General features: G+C 59.1%; 4 protein-coding genes across 22 annotated transcripts in view; all 4 read left to right on the top strand.

Annotated features, from left to right (window-relative positions):
- On the top strand, positions 1-12116 carry HYAL1 (hyaluronidase 1). Of its 10 annotated transcripts, XM_032458453.1 has the most exons (7): positions 503-660; positions 2750-3732; positions 4249-4332; positions 9685-9946; positions 10364-10608; positions 10967-11056; positions 11239-12116. In XM_032458453.1, exons 2-7 carry the CDS (start codon positions 2800-2802, stop codon positions 11554-11556), a joined length of 1932 nt encoding a protein of 643 aa, XP_032314344.1. In that variant the 5' UTR covers positions 503-660; positions 2750-2799; the 3' UTR covers positions 11557-12116. The 10 variants fall into 10 exon arrangements, with proteins under 10 accessions (XP_032314343.1, XP_032314344.1, XP_014418985.2 ...); XM_032458452.1 differs by lacking the exon at positions 503-660 and adding an exon at positions 1-58 and having other exon boundaries at positions 9685-10608; XM_014563499.2 differs by having other exon boundaries at positions 9685-10608.
- Positions 11904-15452, top strand: NAA80 (N-alpha-acetyltransferase 80, NatH catalytic subunit). The gene is made up of 3 exons (XM_032459433.1): positions 11904-11930; positions 12523-12702; positions 14469-15452. Exons 1-3 carry the CDS (start codon positions 11904-11906, stop codon positions 15240-15242), a joined length of 981 nt encoding a protein of 326 aa, XP_032315324.1. The 3' UTR covers positions 15243-15452.
- On the top strand, positions 12566-17956 carry HYAL3 (hyaluronidase 3). 2 transcript variants are annotated; one of them, XM_006174096.3, is made up of 4 exons: positions 12566-12702; positions 16170-17080; positions 17295-17384; positions 17501-17956. In XM_006174096.3, the coding sequence occupies exons 2-4, from the start codon at positions 16187-16189 to the stop codon at positions 17774-17776; spliced, it is 1260 nt and encodes a 419-aa protein (XP_006174158.2). In that variant the 5' UTR covers positions 12566-12702; positions 16170-16186; the 3' UTR covers positions 17777-17956. The 2 variants fall into 2 exon arrangements, with proteins under 2 accessions (XP_006174158.2, XP_006174159.2); XM_006174097.3 differs by lacking the exon at positions 17295-17384.
- Positions 17951-19611, top strand: part of IFRD2 (interferon related developmental regulator 2) — a 24951-nt gene continuing 23290 nt past the window's right edge. For 8 of the 9 annotated variants that reach the window (XR_004312172.1, XR_004312170.1, XR_004312173.1 and 5 more), the window contains exon 1: positions 17951-18820. Coding sequence is in view for 3 of the 9 variants with exons in the window: in XM_032458462.1 (XP_032314353.1) it covers positions 18766-18820 (55 nt within the window). In the remaining 6 variants the exon portion in view is untranslated. The remainder of the gene's footprint in view (positions 18821-19611) is intronic. The other variant, XM_032458463.1, reaches the window with a different exon arrangement.

A 19611-nucleotide genomic window follows, 5' to 3' on the forward strand; every position in this document is an offset into this window, starting at 1 on the left:
CACTCTGTCACACACGGGATGCTTCCGCTCTCAGTGGAGAAAAATTGACTCAGCTCCTGTAAGTTCCCCCAACACCCCGACCCCCAGGGCTGGTTCCCTTCTTCACCACCTGCTTTGGGGAACAATCTGCCTAACATCCCCGTAGTTTGACTCCCCAGAGCACCACCACCAGGGCCCCTCCACTCACAAGCTGCTGGATTTGAGGAGGGGCCCTCAACCCCATGGGCAGGTTGGGGAGAACTTTCAGTGTTAAGGAAGCTGCCAGCATCGGGGAGGCTGGCACCTGAGTCAGGTTTCCCAGCCTTCCTGTCACCTGGCACATTTGGCATAGCCAGGGCCTACTCAGGGGAAGGGTGGGAAGGGCAGCCAGCCAGCAGGACAAGCCGGAGGGAAACAGGGTCAAGGAGGTCCCCTTCCCCCGCATTTGTTGCTGGCCCTTTCCTCTCTGAGGGGCAGCAGGAAGTGAGGAGAAAGGGCTGGGGTGGGAGGCGGGAGCGGGTGGGAGGGATAGGGTTTATCAAGTCGCCGGCGGGCTGCCCGGCGGGCAGCAGCTGGCGCGATTACCTTGGCTGGAGAGGTTTACCCAGGAAGGAGGGAGGCCGCCCACCTACTGGGCCGGCAGACTCCCACACAGGTGGGCCCGGCGCAGTCTGCACCCCGGTGAGTACATGCGCTCACAGCTGCGCTCCCTCCCGCTCCTCAGACACCAGGGTGAGAAATGGGTTGGCAGACTCAGGACACTTGGGTAGCTGAGGATCTCAGGGGAACGGATCAAGAAGAGTCGAGGATTCCTCGCCTCATTCCAGCTCCAAGCCTGCTGCCCAACGGAAGGGGCTTTAAGGGCAAAAGGACTCAGGATATCGGGTGGAGGTCCGGCGGAACTCCCCTAGCCGGGCCGGCTTTCCTAGGTCTAGCCAGGAACTTAAACAAGGGTGGCAGCTTCCTCAGAGTTGAAAGGGAGCCTTGGGGGCTCCCACTGACCTCCTCCGCCAGACTGTACAGGAGAGGACGGGAGCCCAAGGACTGACTTGTCTCAGATGCAGATCGGAGGCAGGGGGACGCCCTACAACCAGGGCCCGCTGGGCTTACTGGCCCGCCACAGGGCGGGCCAAGCCGCGACCCACAGCTCGTGTTGCCAGGACAACCACTGCCTCCGCCCAGCCTTGGAAGGGCTAACATGAGGGTGCTCGGCCCCCTCCCCGAGTCTGGAAGGGGGCGGGGCTTCCCTTCAGACCCGGGACAGAGGGAGGGAGCCCAGATCCGTGGGGGCGGGGCATTACTGTCCCGGAGGCAGGAGTTCGGCCCTGGTCACCCTCCCGCTTTCCATAAAAAGGGTGCCCTGGGCTGGAGGCTACACTCAGGGGTGCAGAGCCAGATTCGTACTGCCCTCAGCGAAGGCCTTGGAGTCCCACAGCACCTCCTTGTGGCCCGGCTGGGGAACGCCACCTCCTTTATTCCCTCCCCGACCCCGCGTCCTTTATGCTGTCCCTTTAAGTGGCTGGCCCCCCTCCGTGGAGTAGAGAGGACTATACCACCGGCCGCGGGCTTCGGGGGGTGGATTTTGGGCTGACAGGCGTTCATGAATGAGACTCCAGAAGAAAGCCCTATTCGGAGGGGTGTCACGGTCCAACATGGGTGGCCACATTCCTCGGCGGAGGACCTGAGGACCTTGGAGCCCAAAATGCGGCACCGGCGGCGCAAAAGTCGGGCACACCTTCCCGCCCTGGCCGCAAGTCCAGCGCCGGGTCCGCCTCTGCTCTGGGTTCTTAAAGAGCCCGCGGGCTAGGGGCGGAGCCAGCAGAGGCGCCGAGCCGGGGCCTTCCCTAGTCGAGTGGCCGGAGCGGGCCAGGCTGGGGCGGGGATGGCGGTGGCCATGGTGCAGGTCCCGGCGGCGTCCCGCGCGAGGTGAGGGAGGGCAGTGATAGCCTTGCGGCTCTCTCTTCGCAGGTTCGGTTCTGAGACCCCAGGGATGCGCCTAAGGAGGCGACCCAGGGGCCCCACCCCCACACAGCCGGGTTCAGGCCCCACGTGCGGGGCGGGGGCGGGGTCCCGCACAAAGACCAGGTGGAGTGGGCTTTCCCCCGGACCCCTCTGGCGGGCGGGTGCGTGCGTGCCTGGTGGCTGTGGAAGGAAAGGCCGGTCTGCCGGCGCCACCGTGGGAGATCCGCCGCTCCTTTGTCCCGGCAGGGCCTCCACCAAGCTTGGGAGAATGCGCTGAGACAAAGTCCAGTAGCCTCACTCTTCTGCTGGGCGGGTGTTAAAAAAGATACCAGCTCTGGGGCTGTGTTCCAGCTTCTCAACTGCTGCATGAGCTGTGCCCTGCCTTACCCAAATGCTATGGTTTCTCAGGACCAAGAGTTCTTAACAGGTTACAGAGTGGGCCTTGGTTTAGGGGCTCTCAGAAACCATGTCTGGGGTGGTAAGCATCCATGTGTGAGTCTCTGAGCAGTGAGTCCATAGCTCAATTCTTCCAGTTCTCAGAGGGCTCACAGACCTAACAGAAGTTCCTGCCCAGCCTTAGGCCACCTGCTTCAGAAAGGAGCCCTGTGCTCCTGGCAGTGAGTTCCCAGGGTCTTGCCTTCCCTTCAGTGGCCTGTGGTCTCTCAGACCTGTTCTAGCCAGTGACAGCGTTTGAACAACCTTGGGCACAGTGCCCTACACGGTATGGGCTTAGGGTGTGTGGATGGGTTTGGAGTGGGCACCTCCAGGATTCTCTAGCCTAACTTGATCTCTCCCACCCTTCCCACAGTTCCTGAGCTGGTGCCAGGCAGGTGACACTGTCTTCCTGCAGCCCCCAGTATGTGGGCAGGCCTTGGCCCCGCTGTCACACTGGCCCTGGTGGTGGTGGTGGTGGCATGGGCCACGGAGCTCAAGCCCACAGCACCGCCCATCTTTACAGGCCGGCCCTTTGTGGTAGCATGGGATGTGCCCACACAAGACTGTGGCCCACGCCACAAGGTGCCACTGGACCCAAAGGACATGAAGGCCTTTGATGTGCAAGCTTCACCTAACGAGGGTTTCGTGAACCAGAACATCACTATCTTCTACCATGACCGGCTGGGCATGTATCCACATTTCGATTCGATGGGGAGATCTGTGCATGGCGGTGTGCCACAGAACGGCAGCCTCTGGGTACACCTGAAGATGCTAAAGGGACATGTGGAACACTACATTCGTACACAGGAGCCTGCAGGGCTGGCAGTCATCGACTGGGAGGACTGGCGGCCAGTGTGGGTGCGCAACTGGCGGGACAAGGATGTGTACCGCCAATTATCACGCCAGTTGGTGGCCAGTCGCCACCCCGACTGGCCACCAGACCGCGTAATCAAGCAGGCACAATATGAGTTTGAGTTCGCTGCACGGCAGTTCATGCTGGAAACACTGCGATTTGTCAAGGCATTTCGGCCTCGGCACCTATGGGGCTTCTACCTCTTCCCCGACTGTTATAACCACGATTATGTGAAGAACGAGAAAACCTATACAGGCCGTTGCCCTGATGTTGAGGTCTCTCGAAACGACCAGCTGGCCTGGCTGTGGGCCGAGAGCACGGCCCTCTTCCCCTCTGTCTACCTGGAAGAGAAACTCGCTTCCTCCACTCATGGCCGCAACTTTGTCAGCTTCCGTGTTCAGGAGGCCCTTCGCGTGGCTCACACCCACCACAGCAGCCATGCGCTCCCAGTCTATGTCTTCACGCGGCCCACCTATAGCCACGGACTCACAGGGCTTAGCGAGGTATGTGCCTCCCAGGGCCTTGCCTTCTTCCTAGGGAAACGACTGCAAATTCAAGGTACCAGGGGGCCTCCCCGCTCCCTCTGGTCTACCGGCTACTCTGCATCCCCCCACCTCATTCTCTCTCTAATCTGGTGAAAGGGTGGCATTGTTACCTCCATTTTGCAGATAAGAAAATTGAGGCCCAGAGATGCTGAGAAATTCACCCAGAGCTTCCCAGCAAATCCAGGGCAGAGCAGGGACTTGGGCCTAGCATTCTGACTTTGGACTGCATCCTGAGAGATACATACTAGGCTCAAGCCGCCCCTTGACGTGGGAATCGGAGGCCTAAAGTGGGGATGGGACTGGCTCAAACGTTTAAGGAGAAAGTGAAACTCCTTCTGCCTAGGGGTGATATGGGGAGGACAGGATTGGGGGTGGTCAGCAAGTCGAAACAGGCTAAGGCCTGCCCACCCTTCTGTCTGTTCTTCTCACCCTGTGGTTTCAGTCTTCCCCAGTGACCCTCTCCTTCTCACACAGATGGATCTCATCTCCACCATTGGCGAGAGTGCAGCCTTGGGTGCAGCTGGCGTCATCCTCTGGGGTGATGCGAGGTACACCATGGTAAGTAAGACCCACCCAGCCTACTGGAGCCAAGTGTGCAGGGACAGGCAGAGAGTTTGGGCTTTGGGCTGCAAGTCTCAAAGTGGCCCCCTTGTCTGTCTCTCACCTAAGGCAGCCCCAGTCCCAACAGAGAAGAGCCACCTCTCCTGCTCCCTGGAAAGGGGACTTGTTGTCCCGAACAGCTATGGAGTTCCACCTTGCCCCCCTGCCCTGCTGGGTTCCAGCCCCTACCCCCACCCCCTGCTTAGAAGGAACAGGGACAGTGAGGGCTCAGGCTTGTGTGTGCACATGCGTGCACTGTTAAAAGAAGATAGTCACCACAGTGTGGACGCAGAGTTTCTATCTGGGCCTGTGAGCTGAGGCAGCTGACCTTGATCCCTGGCCTCTGCCCCCAGGAAACCTGCCAGCACCTCAAGGATTACCTGACACAGCTGCTGGTTCCCTACGTCGTCAATGTGTCCTGGGCCGCCCAGTATTGCAGCTGGGCCCAGTGCCATGGCCACGGGCGCTGTGTGCGCCGCGACCCCAGCGCTAATACCTTCCTGCACCTCAGTGCCAGCAGCTTCCGCCTAGTGCCTAGCCACGACCCTGATGAGCCCCAGCTTCGACCAGAGGGGGAGCTCAGTCGGGCCGACCGCAACTACCTGCAGACGCACTTTCGCTGCCAGTGCTACTTAGGCTGGGGTGGCGAGCAATGCCAGTGGGACCGTAGGCGGGCAGCTGGGGGTGCCAGTGTGGCCTGGGCTGGGTCCCACCTCACTGGCCTGCTGGCTGTGTCAGCCCTGGCCCTCACCTGGACTTTGTAAGGGTCTCTCACCCGGCTGTCAGCCAAGCTGGCCTCTGCCACAGGGGCTGTGCCAGGCATGTAGAAGCCTGCAAGGGGTGGACAGACTGGAGTCTGGAGGGGCAGAGCCCCTGGGATGCCCAGTAGGGTGTCCATGCCAGCTCCTACCCCCTGTTCTAAGGGGGAGGGGCAGTCCCCTGGGAGGCCCCTTCCTCCTGGCCGTAGGGGAAGAGGGGCACAGCTGGGCCGGGGAGGACCTGACCCTTCTCCCCTGTCCCTGGGTAGTTTATTATTATTATTTTGGGGTCTCTTTTGTAAATTAAATATAAGACAACTGCTTCTGTGCTTGGATCGTCTGCACCTGGACCAGGGCATGTACGAGAGATTTCAGGCTCTTCCGTATAAGGTTTGAAGTCAGTTCTGTCACTGTGAGACTCCTCAGCTGCGGACTTCTCATCTGTAAAATGCGTTCACTGGGACCTGGGGGCCCAGAGCTGCCCACTCTAGCTATCCCACTAGGACAGGGACCACTGGGAGTAGAGGGACTCACATTCCACCTCCAACACCGAGGACCTTGCTTTCTCCATATTAATTGGATGGCAGTTAGGTCCAACCTTCTGTTGAACCTATGAACGGGGCTCATTGTGCTGCTCCTCCTTGCCCCTGTACCCTGAGCTGGGCCAGTGCCGTTCGCCTCGCCTTGCCCACCCAAGGAGAAAGTGGAAAGCGGATGTTTGATCTTCCCTGGCTGGGCAGGTAGCCAGACCACCCCTCCATGCTGTTTTCACAGGCAAGGATGTCTCCACCCACCCTTACCACCCCCCAACCCCTGCTCCTAAGGACCATGGATTCCAGCCACACGTACCTCTCCCTGTCTGGGTCAGAGAGAGGCAAGCAAGGCATTGGGATCTGAATCCTGAGGTCCAGTCCCTGTCCCACCATAGAGATGCATGATGGAGGGATGGGGAGGCATCCTCAATGATCAGTTCTGTCCTGGCCATGGGAGAGCACGGCTTTTCCCCAGCTGTCCCAGGGGAGAGAAGTTGGAGCTGGAGCAGTCAGACTAGCTCTGACCTGCTTCACTCCCTCTGTTTCTTAAGCAAGTTACCCCTTCAGCCATCAAACCTATACCTGGGGTCCTGTTGTCCATACCAGTGATGACTCAGCCCCCACACTCGGGAAACACCTGCTCTGGGGAGACAGACTCAAGAGGCAGCCAGCAGTGAGGAGGGCACCCCAGCCACAAGGACTTAAGGGAAGTGTCCTTGAGGAAATGATTTCTACATTGAGTTTTAAAAGGTGAGGAGGAAACTCAGTGCTAGGAACAAAGTATGGGTAAAGGCTGGGGAAGTTCAGAACACTGATGGGGACACAGAGTTTGAGGCTGGGGTGTGACTGGGAGCCTGCTGCAGGCAGAGGCAGGAGGGGCAGCCCTGGAACAGCCCCAAGCCTAATTGTGTCTGATGGCAGTGACTGTCTCACCTGTTCGGTGAACACACTGAGCACACACACATGCCAGGGCTGGGCTGGGTCCCAGGGAGGCAGTCATGAACCACACCAACAAAGACCCCATCCTCAGGGGGATGACAGTGTAAAGGGAGATGCTGGATAGTGGAGAGCGCTTCCCAGAGAAGCATCCAGGTGAGGGAATGGTGTGATTAGAGCCTGGAGAAGCAATCCCCACCAAATGGATCTCAATTCAGGTTGTAAAGCAATCCTCCATCCCCCTGTCTGCTGATGGCAGAGAATGGAGAGAGCAGGGCTGGGTGGAAGCCCTGGGAGGGCGATGGCAGAGCACATGGTGGAGGAGGATGCCGAGGTGGGAGGGTTCCCAGCTGCTTGTGGCTGAGTTGGAGAGAGGTCTGCTGGAGAAGAGTGAGATTCAGGGGTTGGTCAATAAGGCCGCAAGGTGATAGAGTCAGTAGAGGGAGGGCAAGGAAGGGGGAGCTGTGACCTATCTCCCCCACACCTGTGACTTCCCTACCTGTGACCCCCACACACAGCTGTGACCTTACCTGCTTAGCTGTGACCCCCTACATACCTGTAACCCCCTATATGCAAAGCTGATTCCCCTACTTGTGTGACCCTACACAGCTCTTACCTTTCCCAAACCTCTGTGACCTCTACACTGCTTGTGACCTGTACCTACCCTCCCATGACCCTCCATACAAACCTGTGACCACCTCACATCACTTCCCCAGGAGGACCTGGAAGACAGCCTTGGGAAAAGTACAACTTGGGAACAGAGCAGCAGGAACAGCTGTCCTATGGGTGGGGTGATGGGGAGTGAGGTGACTCAGGGGCCTGAGGTAACACAACCCGAGAGAGCAGGCATTGCTGCACCGGGAAGCTGGACTGACCTCCCATCTCCACCACACACACACACACACACACACACTCACTCACTCACTCACTCACTACTGGAACCAATCCGACCAGTCCAGCTCCGCAGGAGCAGGCCTGTGGCAGGGCCCTGGGTGGAGGATGGCTTCAAGCCCCAGAGCTGCTTCTGCTATTCCACCATCATCGCTTCTCCATGGGGCTGAGTTGAGCTAGAGAATGCTGGCCTGCTGGTTGGCCCGGTTGTGCCAATTGCAGCCCTAGGTCTCTGGGAGTAACCTCAGAGTTACCCCAGTTTTGGGAGGTAGCATGGAGCCTTGGGGAGGGGGTCGGGGCTACCTCATGTTCTCCTGTCCCCTCAGCCCCTGGAGTTCTGCCAGGCTCTGTAACATTAATGGTCATCATTCTGGGACCCTGCTTTCTGAACAAGAGCCGTAGCTACCACCTCTGTGGCTAGATCCCATGTTTGGGTCGTGGCTGATGTGCCCACAGCCCCCAGTACCCTGGGCCCTCCTCCCCGTTAGCCCTGCCAGCTTCATTCTAGCGAGCCTGGACGGACCAATCCAGATGATAGCCAACTGGGTCACTGCTCCAGTGACCACTGTGCCAGAGAGCCAAGACCTCAGATTCAGACTGAGCTGTAGATCCCAGCCGTGCTTTCACCTGGGCCTGGGACATGAGGTTTCCTTCACCCCACCCTGGCAGGCAAGCCTGGGCCTGGGCACTTAGCAGGTCTGTTACTAGCTTCTGAATCAGCAAGCAAGCAAGTGAAATCACAAAGGGATGAACAAACATGCCATCACTGATATGCCTGTGCTCATACCATGATCACACAAACACAGGATTTCATGCTCGTAAGACAACAGGGTTCCATTCTCACATACACAAACACTCTACTGGAGTTTGTGGGGAAGCCCCGATGTCCAGTAACTGGGGCTTCACCAAGACATGGTCCCTGACCCAGCACGTATACAAATGGGGAAATGCAGCCCTGACTTCAGGAACACAGTGCCTTTCAGACACAGGTCCCTAGAGCAGGGATGACTTACCCACTGGGCACAGTAGGCACAGGGCCACAGTATTTAGATGGGCCCCAAAATATTTTAATTTAATCTTTTTTGATTATAAGAGAAGTTTATAATAATGACTATATAATAATGAACTCAGTCTGGATTATACCTACCAATATAGTTGTAAAATATATTCTAAAATATTTTTTGGATGAAGGGGCCAACAAAGGCAAACATGCCTAAGGTCCATAGACGTCCTAACACAGCCATGCAGGGAAGTACACTCCCTGGCTGTACCATCCTGAGGCACCTAGACTCCAGTATCACAGACAGGCCTGCCCCGTTAAATCTGCCACCCAGACAGCCTCCCTGCACTGCCTCCCCCCAACCATGCCAAAGAAAGCCACAAAGTCCAGCTCCAGCTGACAGAGTGGGAGGGGCCACTTCCGGCCCAGCCCCACGTCCTAGGGAGGGCACTTTGCTAGGAGTGCAGACATGGCTGGGCTGTCTGGCCCAGCCCTCCAACCCAGGGCCCACCCCCTCAGCCCGCCCCCAGACTGGGTGGAGTGACCCCTACAAAAGCTCAGAGTTTCCAGCAGCAGCTTCTTCCTCCAAGAGTCCTGGTGCAGCTGGAGCCAGAGTTAAGGAACAGAATCTTGCTGAGCTGGGCCTTGGCCCGCACCACCCTGGGGTCAGGAAGTTTGGAGAATGAGGCCCTTCAGCCCTGAGGTCAGCAGGGACAAGTGGGCAGACTGGCGGGCGTACAGGAGGGCTGGGCTGACCTTTCCTTGGTCACTGAGCATCCCCTCCTCCAGTGGCTGGCCAGGATTCCTGGGGGAAGAGACAGGAAAGACTCCCTGGCCCCTGCCCCCACCAGTTGGTCAGCCTGGGGGCTGAGGGCCTGGCTCTCAGCTCGTCTTCTCAAAACAGATGCCATGGCTTCTGTGGCCCTCGGGAAAGAGGGGGTGGGCGAATTGAGGCCAAGGGGAGGCCTGTGGGAGACAAGGGGCAGAGGTCCAGCCCAAGAGGCAACGTGGATGTGCCGTCTAGTGGCCATGTTCCCCTCAAGGGTAACTCTGACCTCCCTGAGCCCTGCAGGTCAATATTTACCTGAAGTCAGAACAGGGGTGGATTAATGAGCAAGGGGCTTGGCCTGCCTGCCCTCAGTACGGGTCAGAGAGTTCTAGGCCCGCTCTCAGCTCTACCTCCCTTGGCCAGGTTTCCCTAGACCTGCCCTGGGCCATGGCAGCCCACCTGCTTCCCATCTGCACCCTCTTCCTGAACTTGCTCAGCATGGCTCAAGGCTCCAGGGGCCCTGTGGTACCCAACCGGCCCTTCACCACCGTCTGGAACGCAAACACCCAATGGTGTCTGGAGAAACACGGCGTGGACGTGGATATCAGTGTCTTTGATGTGGTGGCCAACCCGGGGCAGGACTTTCGCGGCCCTAACATGACCATTTTCTACAGCTCCCAGCTGGGTACCTATCCTTACTACACGTCTGCTGGGGAACCCGTGTTTGGTGGCCTGCCTCAGAATGCCAGCCTGGATGCCCACCTGGTCCGCACATTCCAGGACATCCTGGCCGCCATGCCTGCATCTGACTTCTCAGGGCTGGCGGTCATTGACTGGGAGGCATGGCGCCCACGCTGGGCCTTCAACTGGGACACCAAGGAAATTTATCGGCAGCGCTCACGGTCTCTGGTACAGAGGCAGCACCCCTACTGGCCAGCTCCTTTGGTGGAGGCAGCAGCTCAGGACCAGTTCCAGGGGGCTGCACAGGCCTGGATGGCAGGCACCCTCAAGCTGGGGCAAGCACTGCGGCCTTATGGCCTGTGGGGCTACTATGGCTTCCCTGACTGCTATAACTATGACTTTTTAAACCCCAACTACACAGGCCAGTGCCCACCAAGTATCCGTGCCCAGAATGACCAGCTGGGGTGGCTGTGGAGCCAGAGCCGTGCCCTCTACCCCAGCATCTACATACCTGCGGCCATGGAGGGCACAAGGAAGGCACAGATGTATGTGCGGCACCGAGTGAGTGAGGCATTCCGTGTGGCTGTGGGTGCTGGGGACCCTAGTCTGCCGGTGCTGCCCTACGTCCAGATCTTCTACGACATGACTAACCACTTTCTGCCCCTGGTAAGTCTCCTGTGACCCTGCCCATGTCATAGCCTACCTTGTCTGGCATTAGTCCAACAACTGAGGCCACACAGCCCTGGGGCACTTTAGCCTTAGGGCACCTTCATCAATTCCCTCTCACAGTCTTTGAGCACCTGCTGTGTGCCAAGATCTGCTCGGCACAGACTCAGCATTCATCAGAGAGTCCCTGCCTGCAGGGCACTCACAGGCTAGAGTCAGGGCAAGCCTGCCTCTGGCCACTAGGGTTAGAGCAGCCCCAGGTGGGGGTTATGAATGATTTGTCCTATCCAATAGTGTCATGTCAGTCTGCTGTGGGGAGGGAGGGAGGCCCCACAGAGCTATGCTGTCCTTTCTCCAGGAGGAGCTGGAGCACAGTCTGGGGGAGAGCGCAGCCCAGGGGGCGGCAGGAGTGGTGCTCTGGGTGAGCTGGGAGAACACGAGAACCAAGGTGAGCTCAGGCCCAGGATGGGGGTGAGGGTGGGGGCAGGGGTGGGGCTGCCAGGCTGACCGGGGAGATGCTGGCCCACCGTTTACCCTTGCAGTCCTGGCTGATTCGCAGGTGAATGCCTCGATGCCCTAGCTGGGCCCATGCCTGGCCGTGATGTCCCTGACACATCCCTTCCCACCTAGGAGTCATGCCAGGCCATCAAGGAGTATGTTGACACGACGCTGGGGCCTTTCATCCTGAATGTGACCAGCGGGGCGCTTCTGTGCAGTCAAGCCCTGTGCTCTGGCCATGGCCGCTGCGTCCGGCGCCTCAGCCACCCTGAGGCCCTCCTCAACTTCAACCCCACCAGTTTCTCCATCAAGCCCATGCCTGGTGGTGGACAGCTGACCCTACGAGGTGCCCTCTTACTGGAGGATTGGGGGCAGATGGCTGAGAAATTCAAATGTCGCTGCTACCGTGGGTGGAGAGGAACATGGTGTGAGCAGCAGGGCATGTGGTGATTGGCACATGCACACCTTGAGTACCTAGTGCACTCTGGGACTGGCTGTGGCTCTCTCAAGTACAGGCAGTCACACATATCATGGTCACAGTCAGAAGTACACTCAGCCAGTCATGAGCCTATGCCAGCACATGCACACGTGCTTACAGACCAGGATAGTTGCATAAGGAGTTAGAGCCTTGGAAACCCACCCAGCATGGTCAAAAATATTTCTTCCAGAGACACTGAGCAAGTCTTTAAACTTAAGCCATCGTAAGAACTGACACTCATTGGACATCTACTCTTTCCAAGTCCTGTGCTAAGCCTTTTAAGTAGGCTAACTTAATTGTGCAATCCTAACACGACGTTATGAGGAAACAGGCACACACAGGGAGGGTAAGCACTTTGCCCAAGGTTGCACAGCCAGAAAATGAAGGCACTGAGATTCAAACCAGGCTGCCTGGCTATAGAGGCAGAACCCTTTGGCCCCTATTGTGTGTTGATGGTAAACAGCCCTGCGCAACCTGAATCCGCTCAGAAGTATCAGCCTTGCAAATAAAGCTGACATGACTCTTGCTTCAAGAGCTGTTTATGGAGCGCGTAATACGTGCAGGCGCTGGGATCCAGAAGGCACAAGAAAAGTTCTCTCACTCAGAGCTGATGTCTGTCCGAGGGCGGCTACTTCCCAGGGTGGGGCCCAGATTCCAGGAGGAACTTCCACCTGACCAGTCGCACCCTGGACTGGGGCAGAAGCCCCACGTGAGCTGAGACAAAGCGGAGCAGAGGCGAGACCTATCTGAGCCTGGGGCGGGGCGGGGCGGGGCGAGGCGAGACAGAAGCCCAGCCAACCCGAGACAGAGCCCGCGCTCAGTCGGAACTCACTGGGCCTCGATAAGCAAGGACAGGCGGGGCAGAGGTGGAGCCAGGGCAGAGGCCCGATCTGCGTTGGGGTAGTGTCATGACACTCACGGCCGGGGGCGGGGCCTAGGCGGCGGCCGCGCAACCCGGGAGACACCGGAAGTGGTGCGCCGCGGGCCGTGACGGCTGCAGTGCGACCGCCGCACCGCTAGGGGCCAGCGCGGGCGGCCGGAGGAGTCCGAGACAGAGAGCGAGATACCGATTCGTGCGGATCGTGGACGCGGAGCATCCCGGAGTACGGCGTCAGCATGTCAGTAGTGCCCCCTCCCCACGCTCGGCGTGTTCGTCTTCATTGTCTCCCGCTCTTCGCGTCTGCCATGCGTACTGTCCTCAAGTGACTCTGCCGCCCTGCATGCCCTCTTTGCGTCTATCTTTCCCTCCCAGAGCATGCCGAGCCACACCCACCCAAAGTCAGGCTCCCGAAGCTTCCACCCCCAAACTCCACGGTTTGTCACACACTGGGAAGAAGGGGGAAACCGAGGCAGGAGAGACTGCCCAGTCTGAGGACCCGGGAGCCCCGCCCGCAGTGGGTGGGGTCGGCACAGAATGGGTTAAGCTCGCGGGGGAAGTTTGGGGCTCCAGGCCCAGGGGCGGATCTTGGGGCTTCCTCCCTCCTGGTCCAGGGGTGCAACTGCTGTGGAGGTGGCTGATGCAGGTGAGGAACTTACAGCCCTCTGAGTGGGACGTGGTGTGAGGGGAGGGGGCTGCCTGTTACTGACCAGTGTGGAACTGGCCTCAAGCTCAGGGAGCCTTCTTGGGGAGGAGGTAAAGGGGAGCCAGGGCATCCCCTCTGGAGCAGGTGAGTAGAAGGGTAGGGCCCAGCGGCCACCTGCCACTAGAATACCCCCAGCATAGACCCTCCTGCCAGCAGAGCCTCGGGTAGGATGGGCAGGCATTGGAGTTTGGAGGCAAGGGGTCTGAGCCCCCAGCCTGGTGGCCGTTGGACACCCCTGTGGATGTAGGAAGGAAGCTGTGGTTCTTATCTACGGTGGCTACGAAACTCAGGCCAGTGGGGAACCAGGTCTGTAGGAGCCACATTGCTATGTGCGCCTGGCCCGTTGCTACAGCTGCTGGGACCCTTTCTGAGGGGACAGGTGGGTCCTTGCCCAGTTAAAGTGCCCTGAACTGGGCAGTTTGGGGGAGGGAGCCATGAACTCTGTGTCCCAGGCAGGGAAGGCAATCCAGGCAGGGGAAAATTGAGCCTGATGGGTGGGTGAATGTTGTCCCAGGATCTGTTAGGTAGTAGGCACGACCCAGGTGGTCAAAAAGGCTGGGACCTGGAGTAGAGAGAGAAGGGTGGGACAGCAGAGTTCCTGGGGGTAGCTGTGTTTCCTCCAAAGGGAATGCAGGGGGTTAAGCAGGGGGTTGTGGTGTCTAGTTTGCATCTTCTGTCCACTGGCCAGCCAGTTGCCATGGTATAGGGCTGGATCCACTGTCCTGGGGAGGACAAAGCTGTAGCCAGAGCAGGCTGAGGCCAGGACTCTTTTGAGTTCTGCCCCAGCCTTTAGCCCTCAGTCTCTGTCCAGTGTAAGGCAGGGCATCCTGGACCCATCCCCTCTGCTCTCCACCTGAGTCAGCTCCCCCAGGTATAGGGGATGGGATCCTCCAGGTCATCGGTGCTGTCAAATGAATATGGGGGCAGGGTGCAGCCCACCAGTATGAGGATGTGTGGCCCTCCCTAGCACTCTGTCAGCCACTCTTTGCCCCAACCCCATCCTCCCTTCTGGCACAGCCCAGCATGGCTGTTGTCCACAGGATGCTCTCTTGTGGTCTGAGGCGATAACACTGCCTGGAGACTGTGGCGTAACCCCTTGCCTGGGACTGAGCTACCTGCAACCCAGCATGAGATAACCTTGGTTCCTAGCCTGACTCAGCTGAGCCTGGATCCTCCATGTAGGCAAGAGCTGACTCAGCCCTGGCCCAGCCAAGCTGACCCCTACCCTAGACCCTACATACCAGGTGGAGCTGATCCTGAGTACCAGCCCACCCCAACTAACTCTGGGTCCTGCATGCCAGCCAGAGGTGACCCTGAGATCCAACCTGGCCAAGCTGACGCTGGATCCTGCACGCCAGCCAGAGGAGACCCCAGCCCCCAACCTGGCTGAGCTGACCCTGGAGCCTGTGCATTGCCGACCTGAGCTCCTGGATGCCTGTGCCGACCTCATCAATGAGCAGTGGCCCCGCAGCCGCGCCTCCCGCCTGCACTCCCTGGGCCAGTCCTCAGACGCCTTCCCCCTCTGCTTGATGCTGCTGAGCCCCTGTCCCACGCCCGAGGCAGCCCCCATTGTGGTGGGCCATGCCCGCCTGTCACGGGTGCTGGACCGGCCCCAGAGCCTCCTAGTGGAGACAGTGGTGGTGGCCCGGGCCCTGAGGGGCCGTGGCTTTGGCCGCCGCCTCATGGAGGGCCTGGAGGCCTTTGCTCACGCCCGGGGCTTCCGCCGGCTACACCTCACCACCCACGACCAGCTACACTTTTATGCCCACCTGGGCTACCAGCTGGGTGAGCCTGTGCAGGGCCTGGTCTTCACCAGCCGGCGGCTGCCCACCACCCTGCTCAATGCCTTCCCCAGGGTTCCCTTTTCCCGGCCACCTGTCAAGGCCCCTAGCCTGACTGCCCAAGCTGCCCTAAGAGCCCCAAAGGAGCCATCATTGCCACCACCCCCTCCCCTGCCTGAGCCCTTGACCGCCTTACCCCGACCTCCAGCAGGGCCCCCTCCACAAAGCCTGCTGGAAACACAATACCACGACCTGAGAGGATGCCCTGTATTCTGGATGGAAAAAGACATCTGAGGACTACCCAGTGCAAGACACTGTCTTTCCGGGTCAGTTGACTGCCCAGGACAGTACCAGCCTCAGCCCACTGGCCATCCTCAGCTTCTAGGCCCTGGGGGCAGCTTTAGCCTGGGCACATTTCCCAAGTGCCAGTGGGGCCAGGAGATGGCTCCATGGCTGTAGCTCAGAGCTCTGTGTGGCTGAATAAAGGCTTCTCTTGGGTGTGGCTGTGACAGTGTATTTGTTGACCCTCACCCCCACTTCCCAGCCTTGTCTTAGGTCCCCTATGCCTGCAGGAGCCCCCAGATCCACCTTGGCCTTAGGGCCATGGATGGAGGGACATTTACCCTTTGCTCCCCTCACTCTACCAGGCCCAGGGGACAGGGTTTCTGTTTCCTTCCACATTCACTCACTCATCATTGTTTACTGAGCACCTGCTGTGTGTCAGGCCCTGGATTGGGCACAGGCAGTGGGGAACTGGACAGACAGGCTCTGGACCCAAGGGACAGGGCAGGCATACAGTGGCAGGATCCATGCTGAGTCAGTGGGAGCTCAAGTGCCCTCATTCCACTTGGAGATCAGACCTAGGTGATGGCACAGCAGAGATCTGAGTGCTGAGTAGGGATTAAGCCAGGCAGGGTAGGAGCTGAGTGTTCTTGGGGCAGGAAACAAGATGGGCAGAGGAAAGAGGGGACTTGTGAGAGCTGTGGATGGGGGAGATGTCAGAGGGCACAGTGTTGTCATGACAGAAATGGACAACATGGAAGGGTACCTGCCCAGGCCATCTTGAGCTGTGAGAAGCCCATGTGACCCCCTTGGGAACCATGCTCTTCCCACCTTCCTTCCTTGTGGGGAGGAGCTGGAGAAATCTTCCCACTTTCTCTGTTGAGCAGAAGGTATGGCCATGGCCATGGACTCTAAACTCACACTCCCTTTCTCCTGCAGGTTTCCATCCCTGGGGCATGACCATGCAGCTAGGCCCGGCCCTGGTGCTAGGGGTGGCCCTGTGCTTGGGGTGTGGCCAGCCCCAGCTGCAGGCCCCTGAACACCCCTTCTTGGTGCTGTGGAATGTACCCTCAGCACGCTGTAAGGCCCGCTTTGGTGTGCACCTGCCACTGGAGGCCCTGGGCATCACGGCCAACCGTGGTCAGCATTTCCATGGCCAGAATATCACCATCTTCTACAAGAATCAACTCGGCCTCTATCCCTACCTTGGGCCCAGGGGCACAGCTCACAATGGGGGCATCCCCCAGGCTGTGCCCCTTGACCGCCACCTGGCACAGGCTGCCAATCAGATCCGCCACAGCCTGCTACCCGGCTTCGCTGGCCTGGCAGTGCTGGACTGGGAGGAATGGTGTCCACTCTGGGCCGGGAACTGGGGCCACCGCCACGCCTATCAGGCAGTCTCCTGGGCTTGGGCACAGCAGGTATTCCCCAACCTGGACCCCCAGGAGCAGCTCTACAAAGCCCGTACTGGCTTTGAACAGGCAGCCCGTGCACTGATGGAGGACACGTTGCGGCTAGGCCGAGCACTGCAGCCTCACGGGCTCTGGGGCTTCTATCGCTACCCAGCCTGTGGCAATGGCTGGCGCGGTCGGGCTTCCAATTACACAGGCCACTGCCATGCAGCTGCCCTGGCCCGCAACACCCAACTCTATTGGCTCTGGGCTGCCTCCAGCGCCCTCTTCCCCAGCATCTACCTACCACCCAGGCTACCACCTGCCCATCACCAGGCATTTGTCCGATACCGCCTGGAGGAGGCTTTCCGTGTGGCCTTCACTGGGCACCTACATCCCCTGCCTGTCCTGGCCTACGCCCGCCTCACACACCGGAGGTCTGGGAGGTTCCTGTCCCAGGTAAGTGAAAGCTGAAGTCTAGGGGTCTGAGTGGGGAAGCATGACATTCTCTGAGTGAAGGGCCTGGAAGCCACTCAGAGGCTCAAGGTCAAGGGGCCCTGCTCTAGAGGTGGAACCAGATCATGGTAGTGAGCCACGGAAGTTCTGGAAGTTGGATGTAGGCCCAGGTGGATCTAGCCAGCCCAGCCCTGGCTTAGCAGCTCTTTGCCTCCAGGGTGAACTCATGCAGACCATTGGTGTGAGTGCTGCACTGGGGGCAGCCGGCGTGGTGCTCTGGGGGGACCTGAGTTTCTCCAGCTCTGAGGTGATCATTGCCCCCTCCAGCCTGCCACACATTCCATGCTGGGGTCCCAGAGTTGGGGAAAGACTATGTCAGGGCCATGGAGCAGGAGCATTGATACATCCCTCCCCTCTCCTCAGGAGGAGTGCTGGCATCTCCATGACTACCTAGTGGGCACCCTGGGCCCCTATGTGATCAACGTGACCAGGGCAGCCATGGTCTGCAGTCACCAGCGGTGCCATGGCCATGGCCGTTGTGCCTGGCAAGACCCAGGACAGCTGGAAGCCTTTCTGCACCTGCAGCCAGATGGCAGCCCTGGAGCTTGGGAGTCCTTCAGCTGCCGCTGTTACTGGGGCTGGGCTGGCCCTACCTGCCAGGAGCCCAGGCCTGACCTTGGGCCTGAAGAAGCAACATAAAGCCAGGGGTCACCTGCCCCTGACCTCCTTGTCCCTGCTGCCATTTTTCCAGTCCTGGGGTGGTGGCTCTGTCACACTCTTGTTCTATTTTGCTTACAGTCAATTCTCCTGTGCACATATCCCACTTCCCATGGGATCCCTGGGGAGTGGAAGAGGCCAGAAGAAACGCACCAGTTTAAAACCAGAGGCCCTCTGAGATCACCTGATCCCTCCTGACAAGGAAGCAGCCCCAGGAAGTCAGTGTTCCAGAAGTTTAGGGCTGCCAGCCCAGGGATCTATTCTACATCTCACTGAGAACATGGAGAGATCACAGGAAACCCTCCACGGGCAGGAGGGTGGGGAGGCTAGAGGGGAGGGGAGTGGGGTGGGCCAGGGAGATCTTGGCTAAGATCTGTAAGTGCTAAGCTGTTGTCTGTACTGTTTTCATCATAAAGTTACTTCTTTCACTGCCTAAGGTTAAGCTGTTCCCCGATTCTACTGAAACCCACCCTCCCCTCGTCATCGCTAGCATCCCGCTGCAAGAGCCCAGAAATGCCGGTCCTGCGTGGTGGGCAGCTCCAAGGGGACAGCTTCAGAGTTAACCACTACACGTGTTGGGGGCCGCAGGGCATTGTGGGTGCATAGTTCAGCTAAAGCGGCGTGGGCTTATAGGTCCCGGGAGTAGACTACAATTCCCGAGGTGCTCTGCGCCCAGCCGGCCGGCGGTAATCTCGGCGCGCAACACTTTGGGAATGGTAGTTTCGGCAATGTGAAGGCGGGTCTGAGTCTAGCAGCCAGGAACTCGTCTTCCCGGCCACCCGTTCAGTAGGGCGGGGCGCTTCAACCTGTTTGGCAGGGCGGGGCGCCTCGCGAAGATGGTGGCGCGCGCGGCGTGTGGCTCCCGTCGTCTGCCGAAGTCTCAATTCAGCACACTGGCCGGCGACTCGCTGGTCTGGAGCCCCCGCCCGCCAGGTGCCTGACCCCGCGCCCATCGACGCCGGATTCCCGACATGCCCCGCGCCCGAAAGGGCAGTGCACCCCGCAGAGGCCAGCGCCGCGGAGGAGGTAAGTGGGGGACGCGGCGCAAGTGAGGAACGGCGAGTGGGGGTCCTGATTGGGTTCCCGTCTGTGTCCCCGAGGGTCCTGGGGTGAGGACTCCTGCCTCATCCAGTCTGGTGCGGCGCCCCGCAACTCCCCTGTGGCCCGCACGTGCGCCAGGAATCAGCGGCCACGTGTGTGCTCAGCTTGAGCGCGTTGCCTGTCTGCCTGGAGCCCTAGCTCCCGGCCCTAATCCGGTGTGCACCTCCCGGCCTTAGTTGCTTCATCGTTCCGCCATACCGGTCGTCTACTGTGGTGGACGTACCGGCCAGGCAGAGCAGGAACCCAGCCCTTTCTCCAAGCCCTGATCTTTCCTGGACTAGACTAGGAAGTTGGCCGGAGGGTGGCTTTTCCCGGAGCACCAAGAGAGGGAGTGATGGGGAAGCTGCAAAATTTGGGTCTTGGCTGCTTGTCTCTGGAAGGTAGATGAGTGCCCTGGAGCCTGAGGCAACCCTGAGAGTCGCTTATCAGGTCGACCAGGAGGAGCATGTTGTGGTACAGTAAAGATATATGTTTGCAGGGATGGGGTGCCTATTAGACACACCTCAGACACGGTCACCACTTTAATGGGGCTTGTGAGGGTGTTACCGAACCAAATTTGGGTCTGTCCGCGTGCAGTAAAGCCAATCTACTGACACTGGGTTGTAGTATAGGAAAAAGCAGCGTTTATTGTAAGGTGCTACAGGGAGAACACATGGCTCGTGCTCAGAAACCCAGAACTCCCCAAAAAGTTTCAGTGAAACATTTTTAAAGGCAAG

Source organism: Camelus ferus, chromosome 17 (assembly GCF_009834535.1).
Source record: "Camelus ferus isolate YT-003-E chromosome 17, BCGSAC_Cfer_1.0, whole genome shotgun sequence".
Taxonomy (NCBI): Eukaryota; Metazoa; Chordata; class Mammalia; order Artiodactyla; family Camelidae; genus Camelus; species Camelus ferus.

Bases quoted from the DNA above. Each gene is read 5' to 3' on its own strand.
- HYAL1 (XM_032458452.1), top strand. From the start codon at position 2,800: ATGTGGGCAGGCCTTGGCCCCGCTGTCACACTGGCCCTGGTGGTGGTG. The intron at 3,733-4,248 runs GTATGTGCCTCC...CTTCTCACACAG, and splicing joins GACTCACAGGGCTTAGCGAG to ATGGATCTCATCTCCACCAT. The intron at 10,609-10,966 runs GTAAGTCTCCTG...TCCTTTCTCCAG, and splicing joins CTAACCACTTTCTGCCCCTG to GAGGAGCTGGAGCACAGTCT.
- NAA80 (XM_032459433.1), top strand. From the start codon at position 11,904: ATGAGGAAACAGGCACACACAGGGAGG. The intron at 11,931-12,522 runs GTAAGCACTTTG...GGCGGGGCCTAG, and splicing joins AACAGGCACACACAGGGAGG to GCGGCGGCCGCGCAACCCGG. The intron at 12,703-14,468 runs GTCAGTAGTGCC...CCTGCATGCCAG, and splicing joins CCGGAGTACGGCGTCAGCAT to CCAGAGGTGACCCTGAGATC.
- HYAL3 (XM_006174096.3), top strand. From the start codon at position 16,187: ATGACCATGCAGCTAGGCCCGGCCCTGGTGCTAGGGGTGGCCCTGTGC. The intron at 17,081-17,294 runs GTAAGTGAAAGC...CTTTGCCTCCAG, and splicing joins CTGGGAGGTTCCTGTCCCAG to GGTGAACTCATGCAGACCAT. The intron at 17,385-17,500 runs GTGATCATTGCC...CCCTCTCCTCAG, and splicing joins TGAGTTTCTCCAGCTCTGAG to GAGGAGTGCTGGCATCTCCA.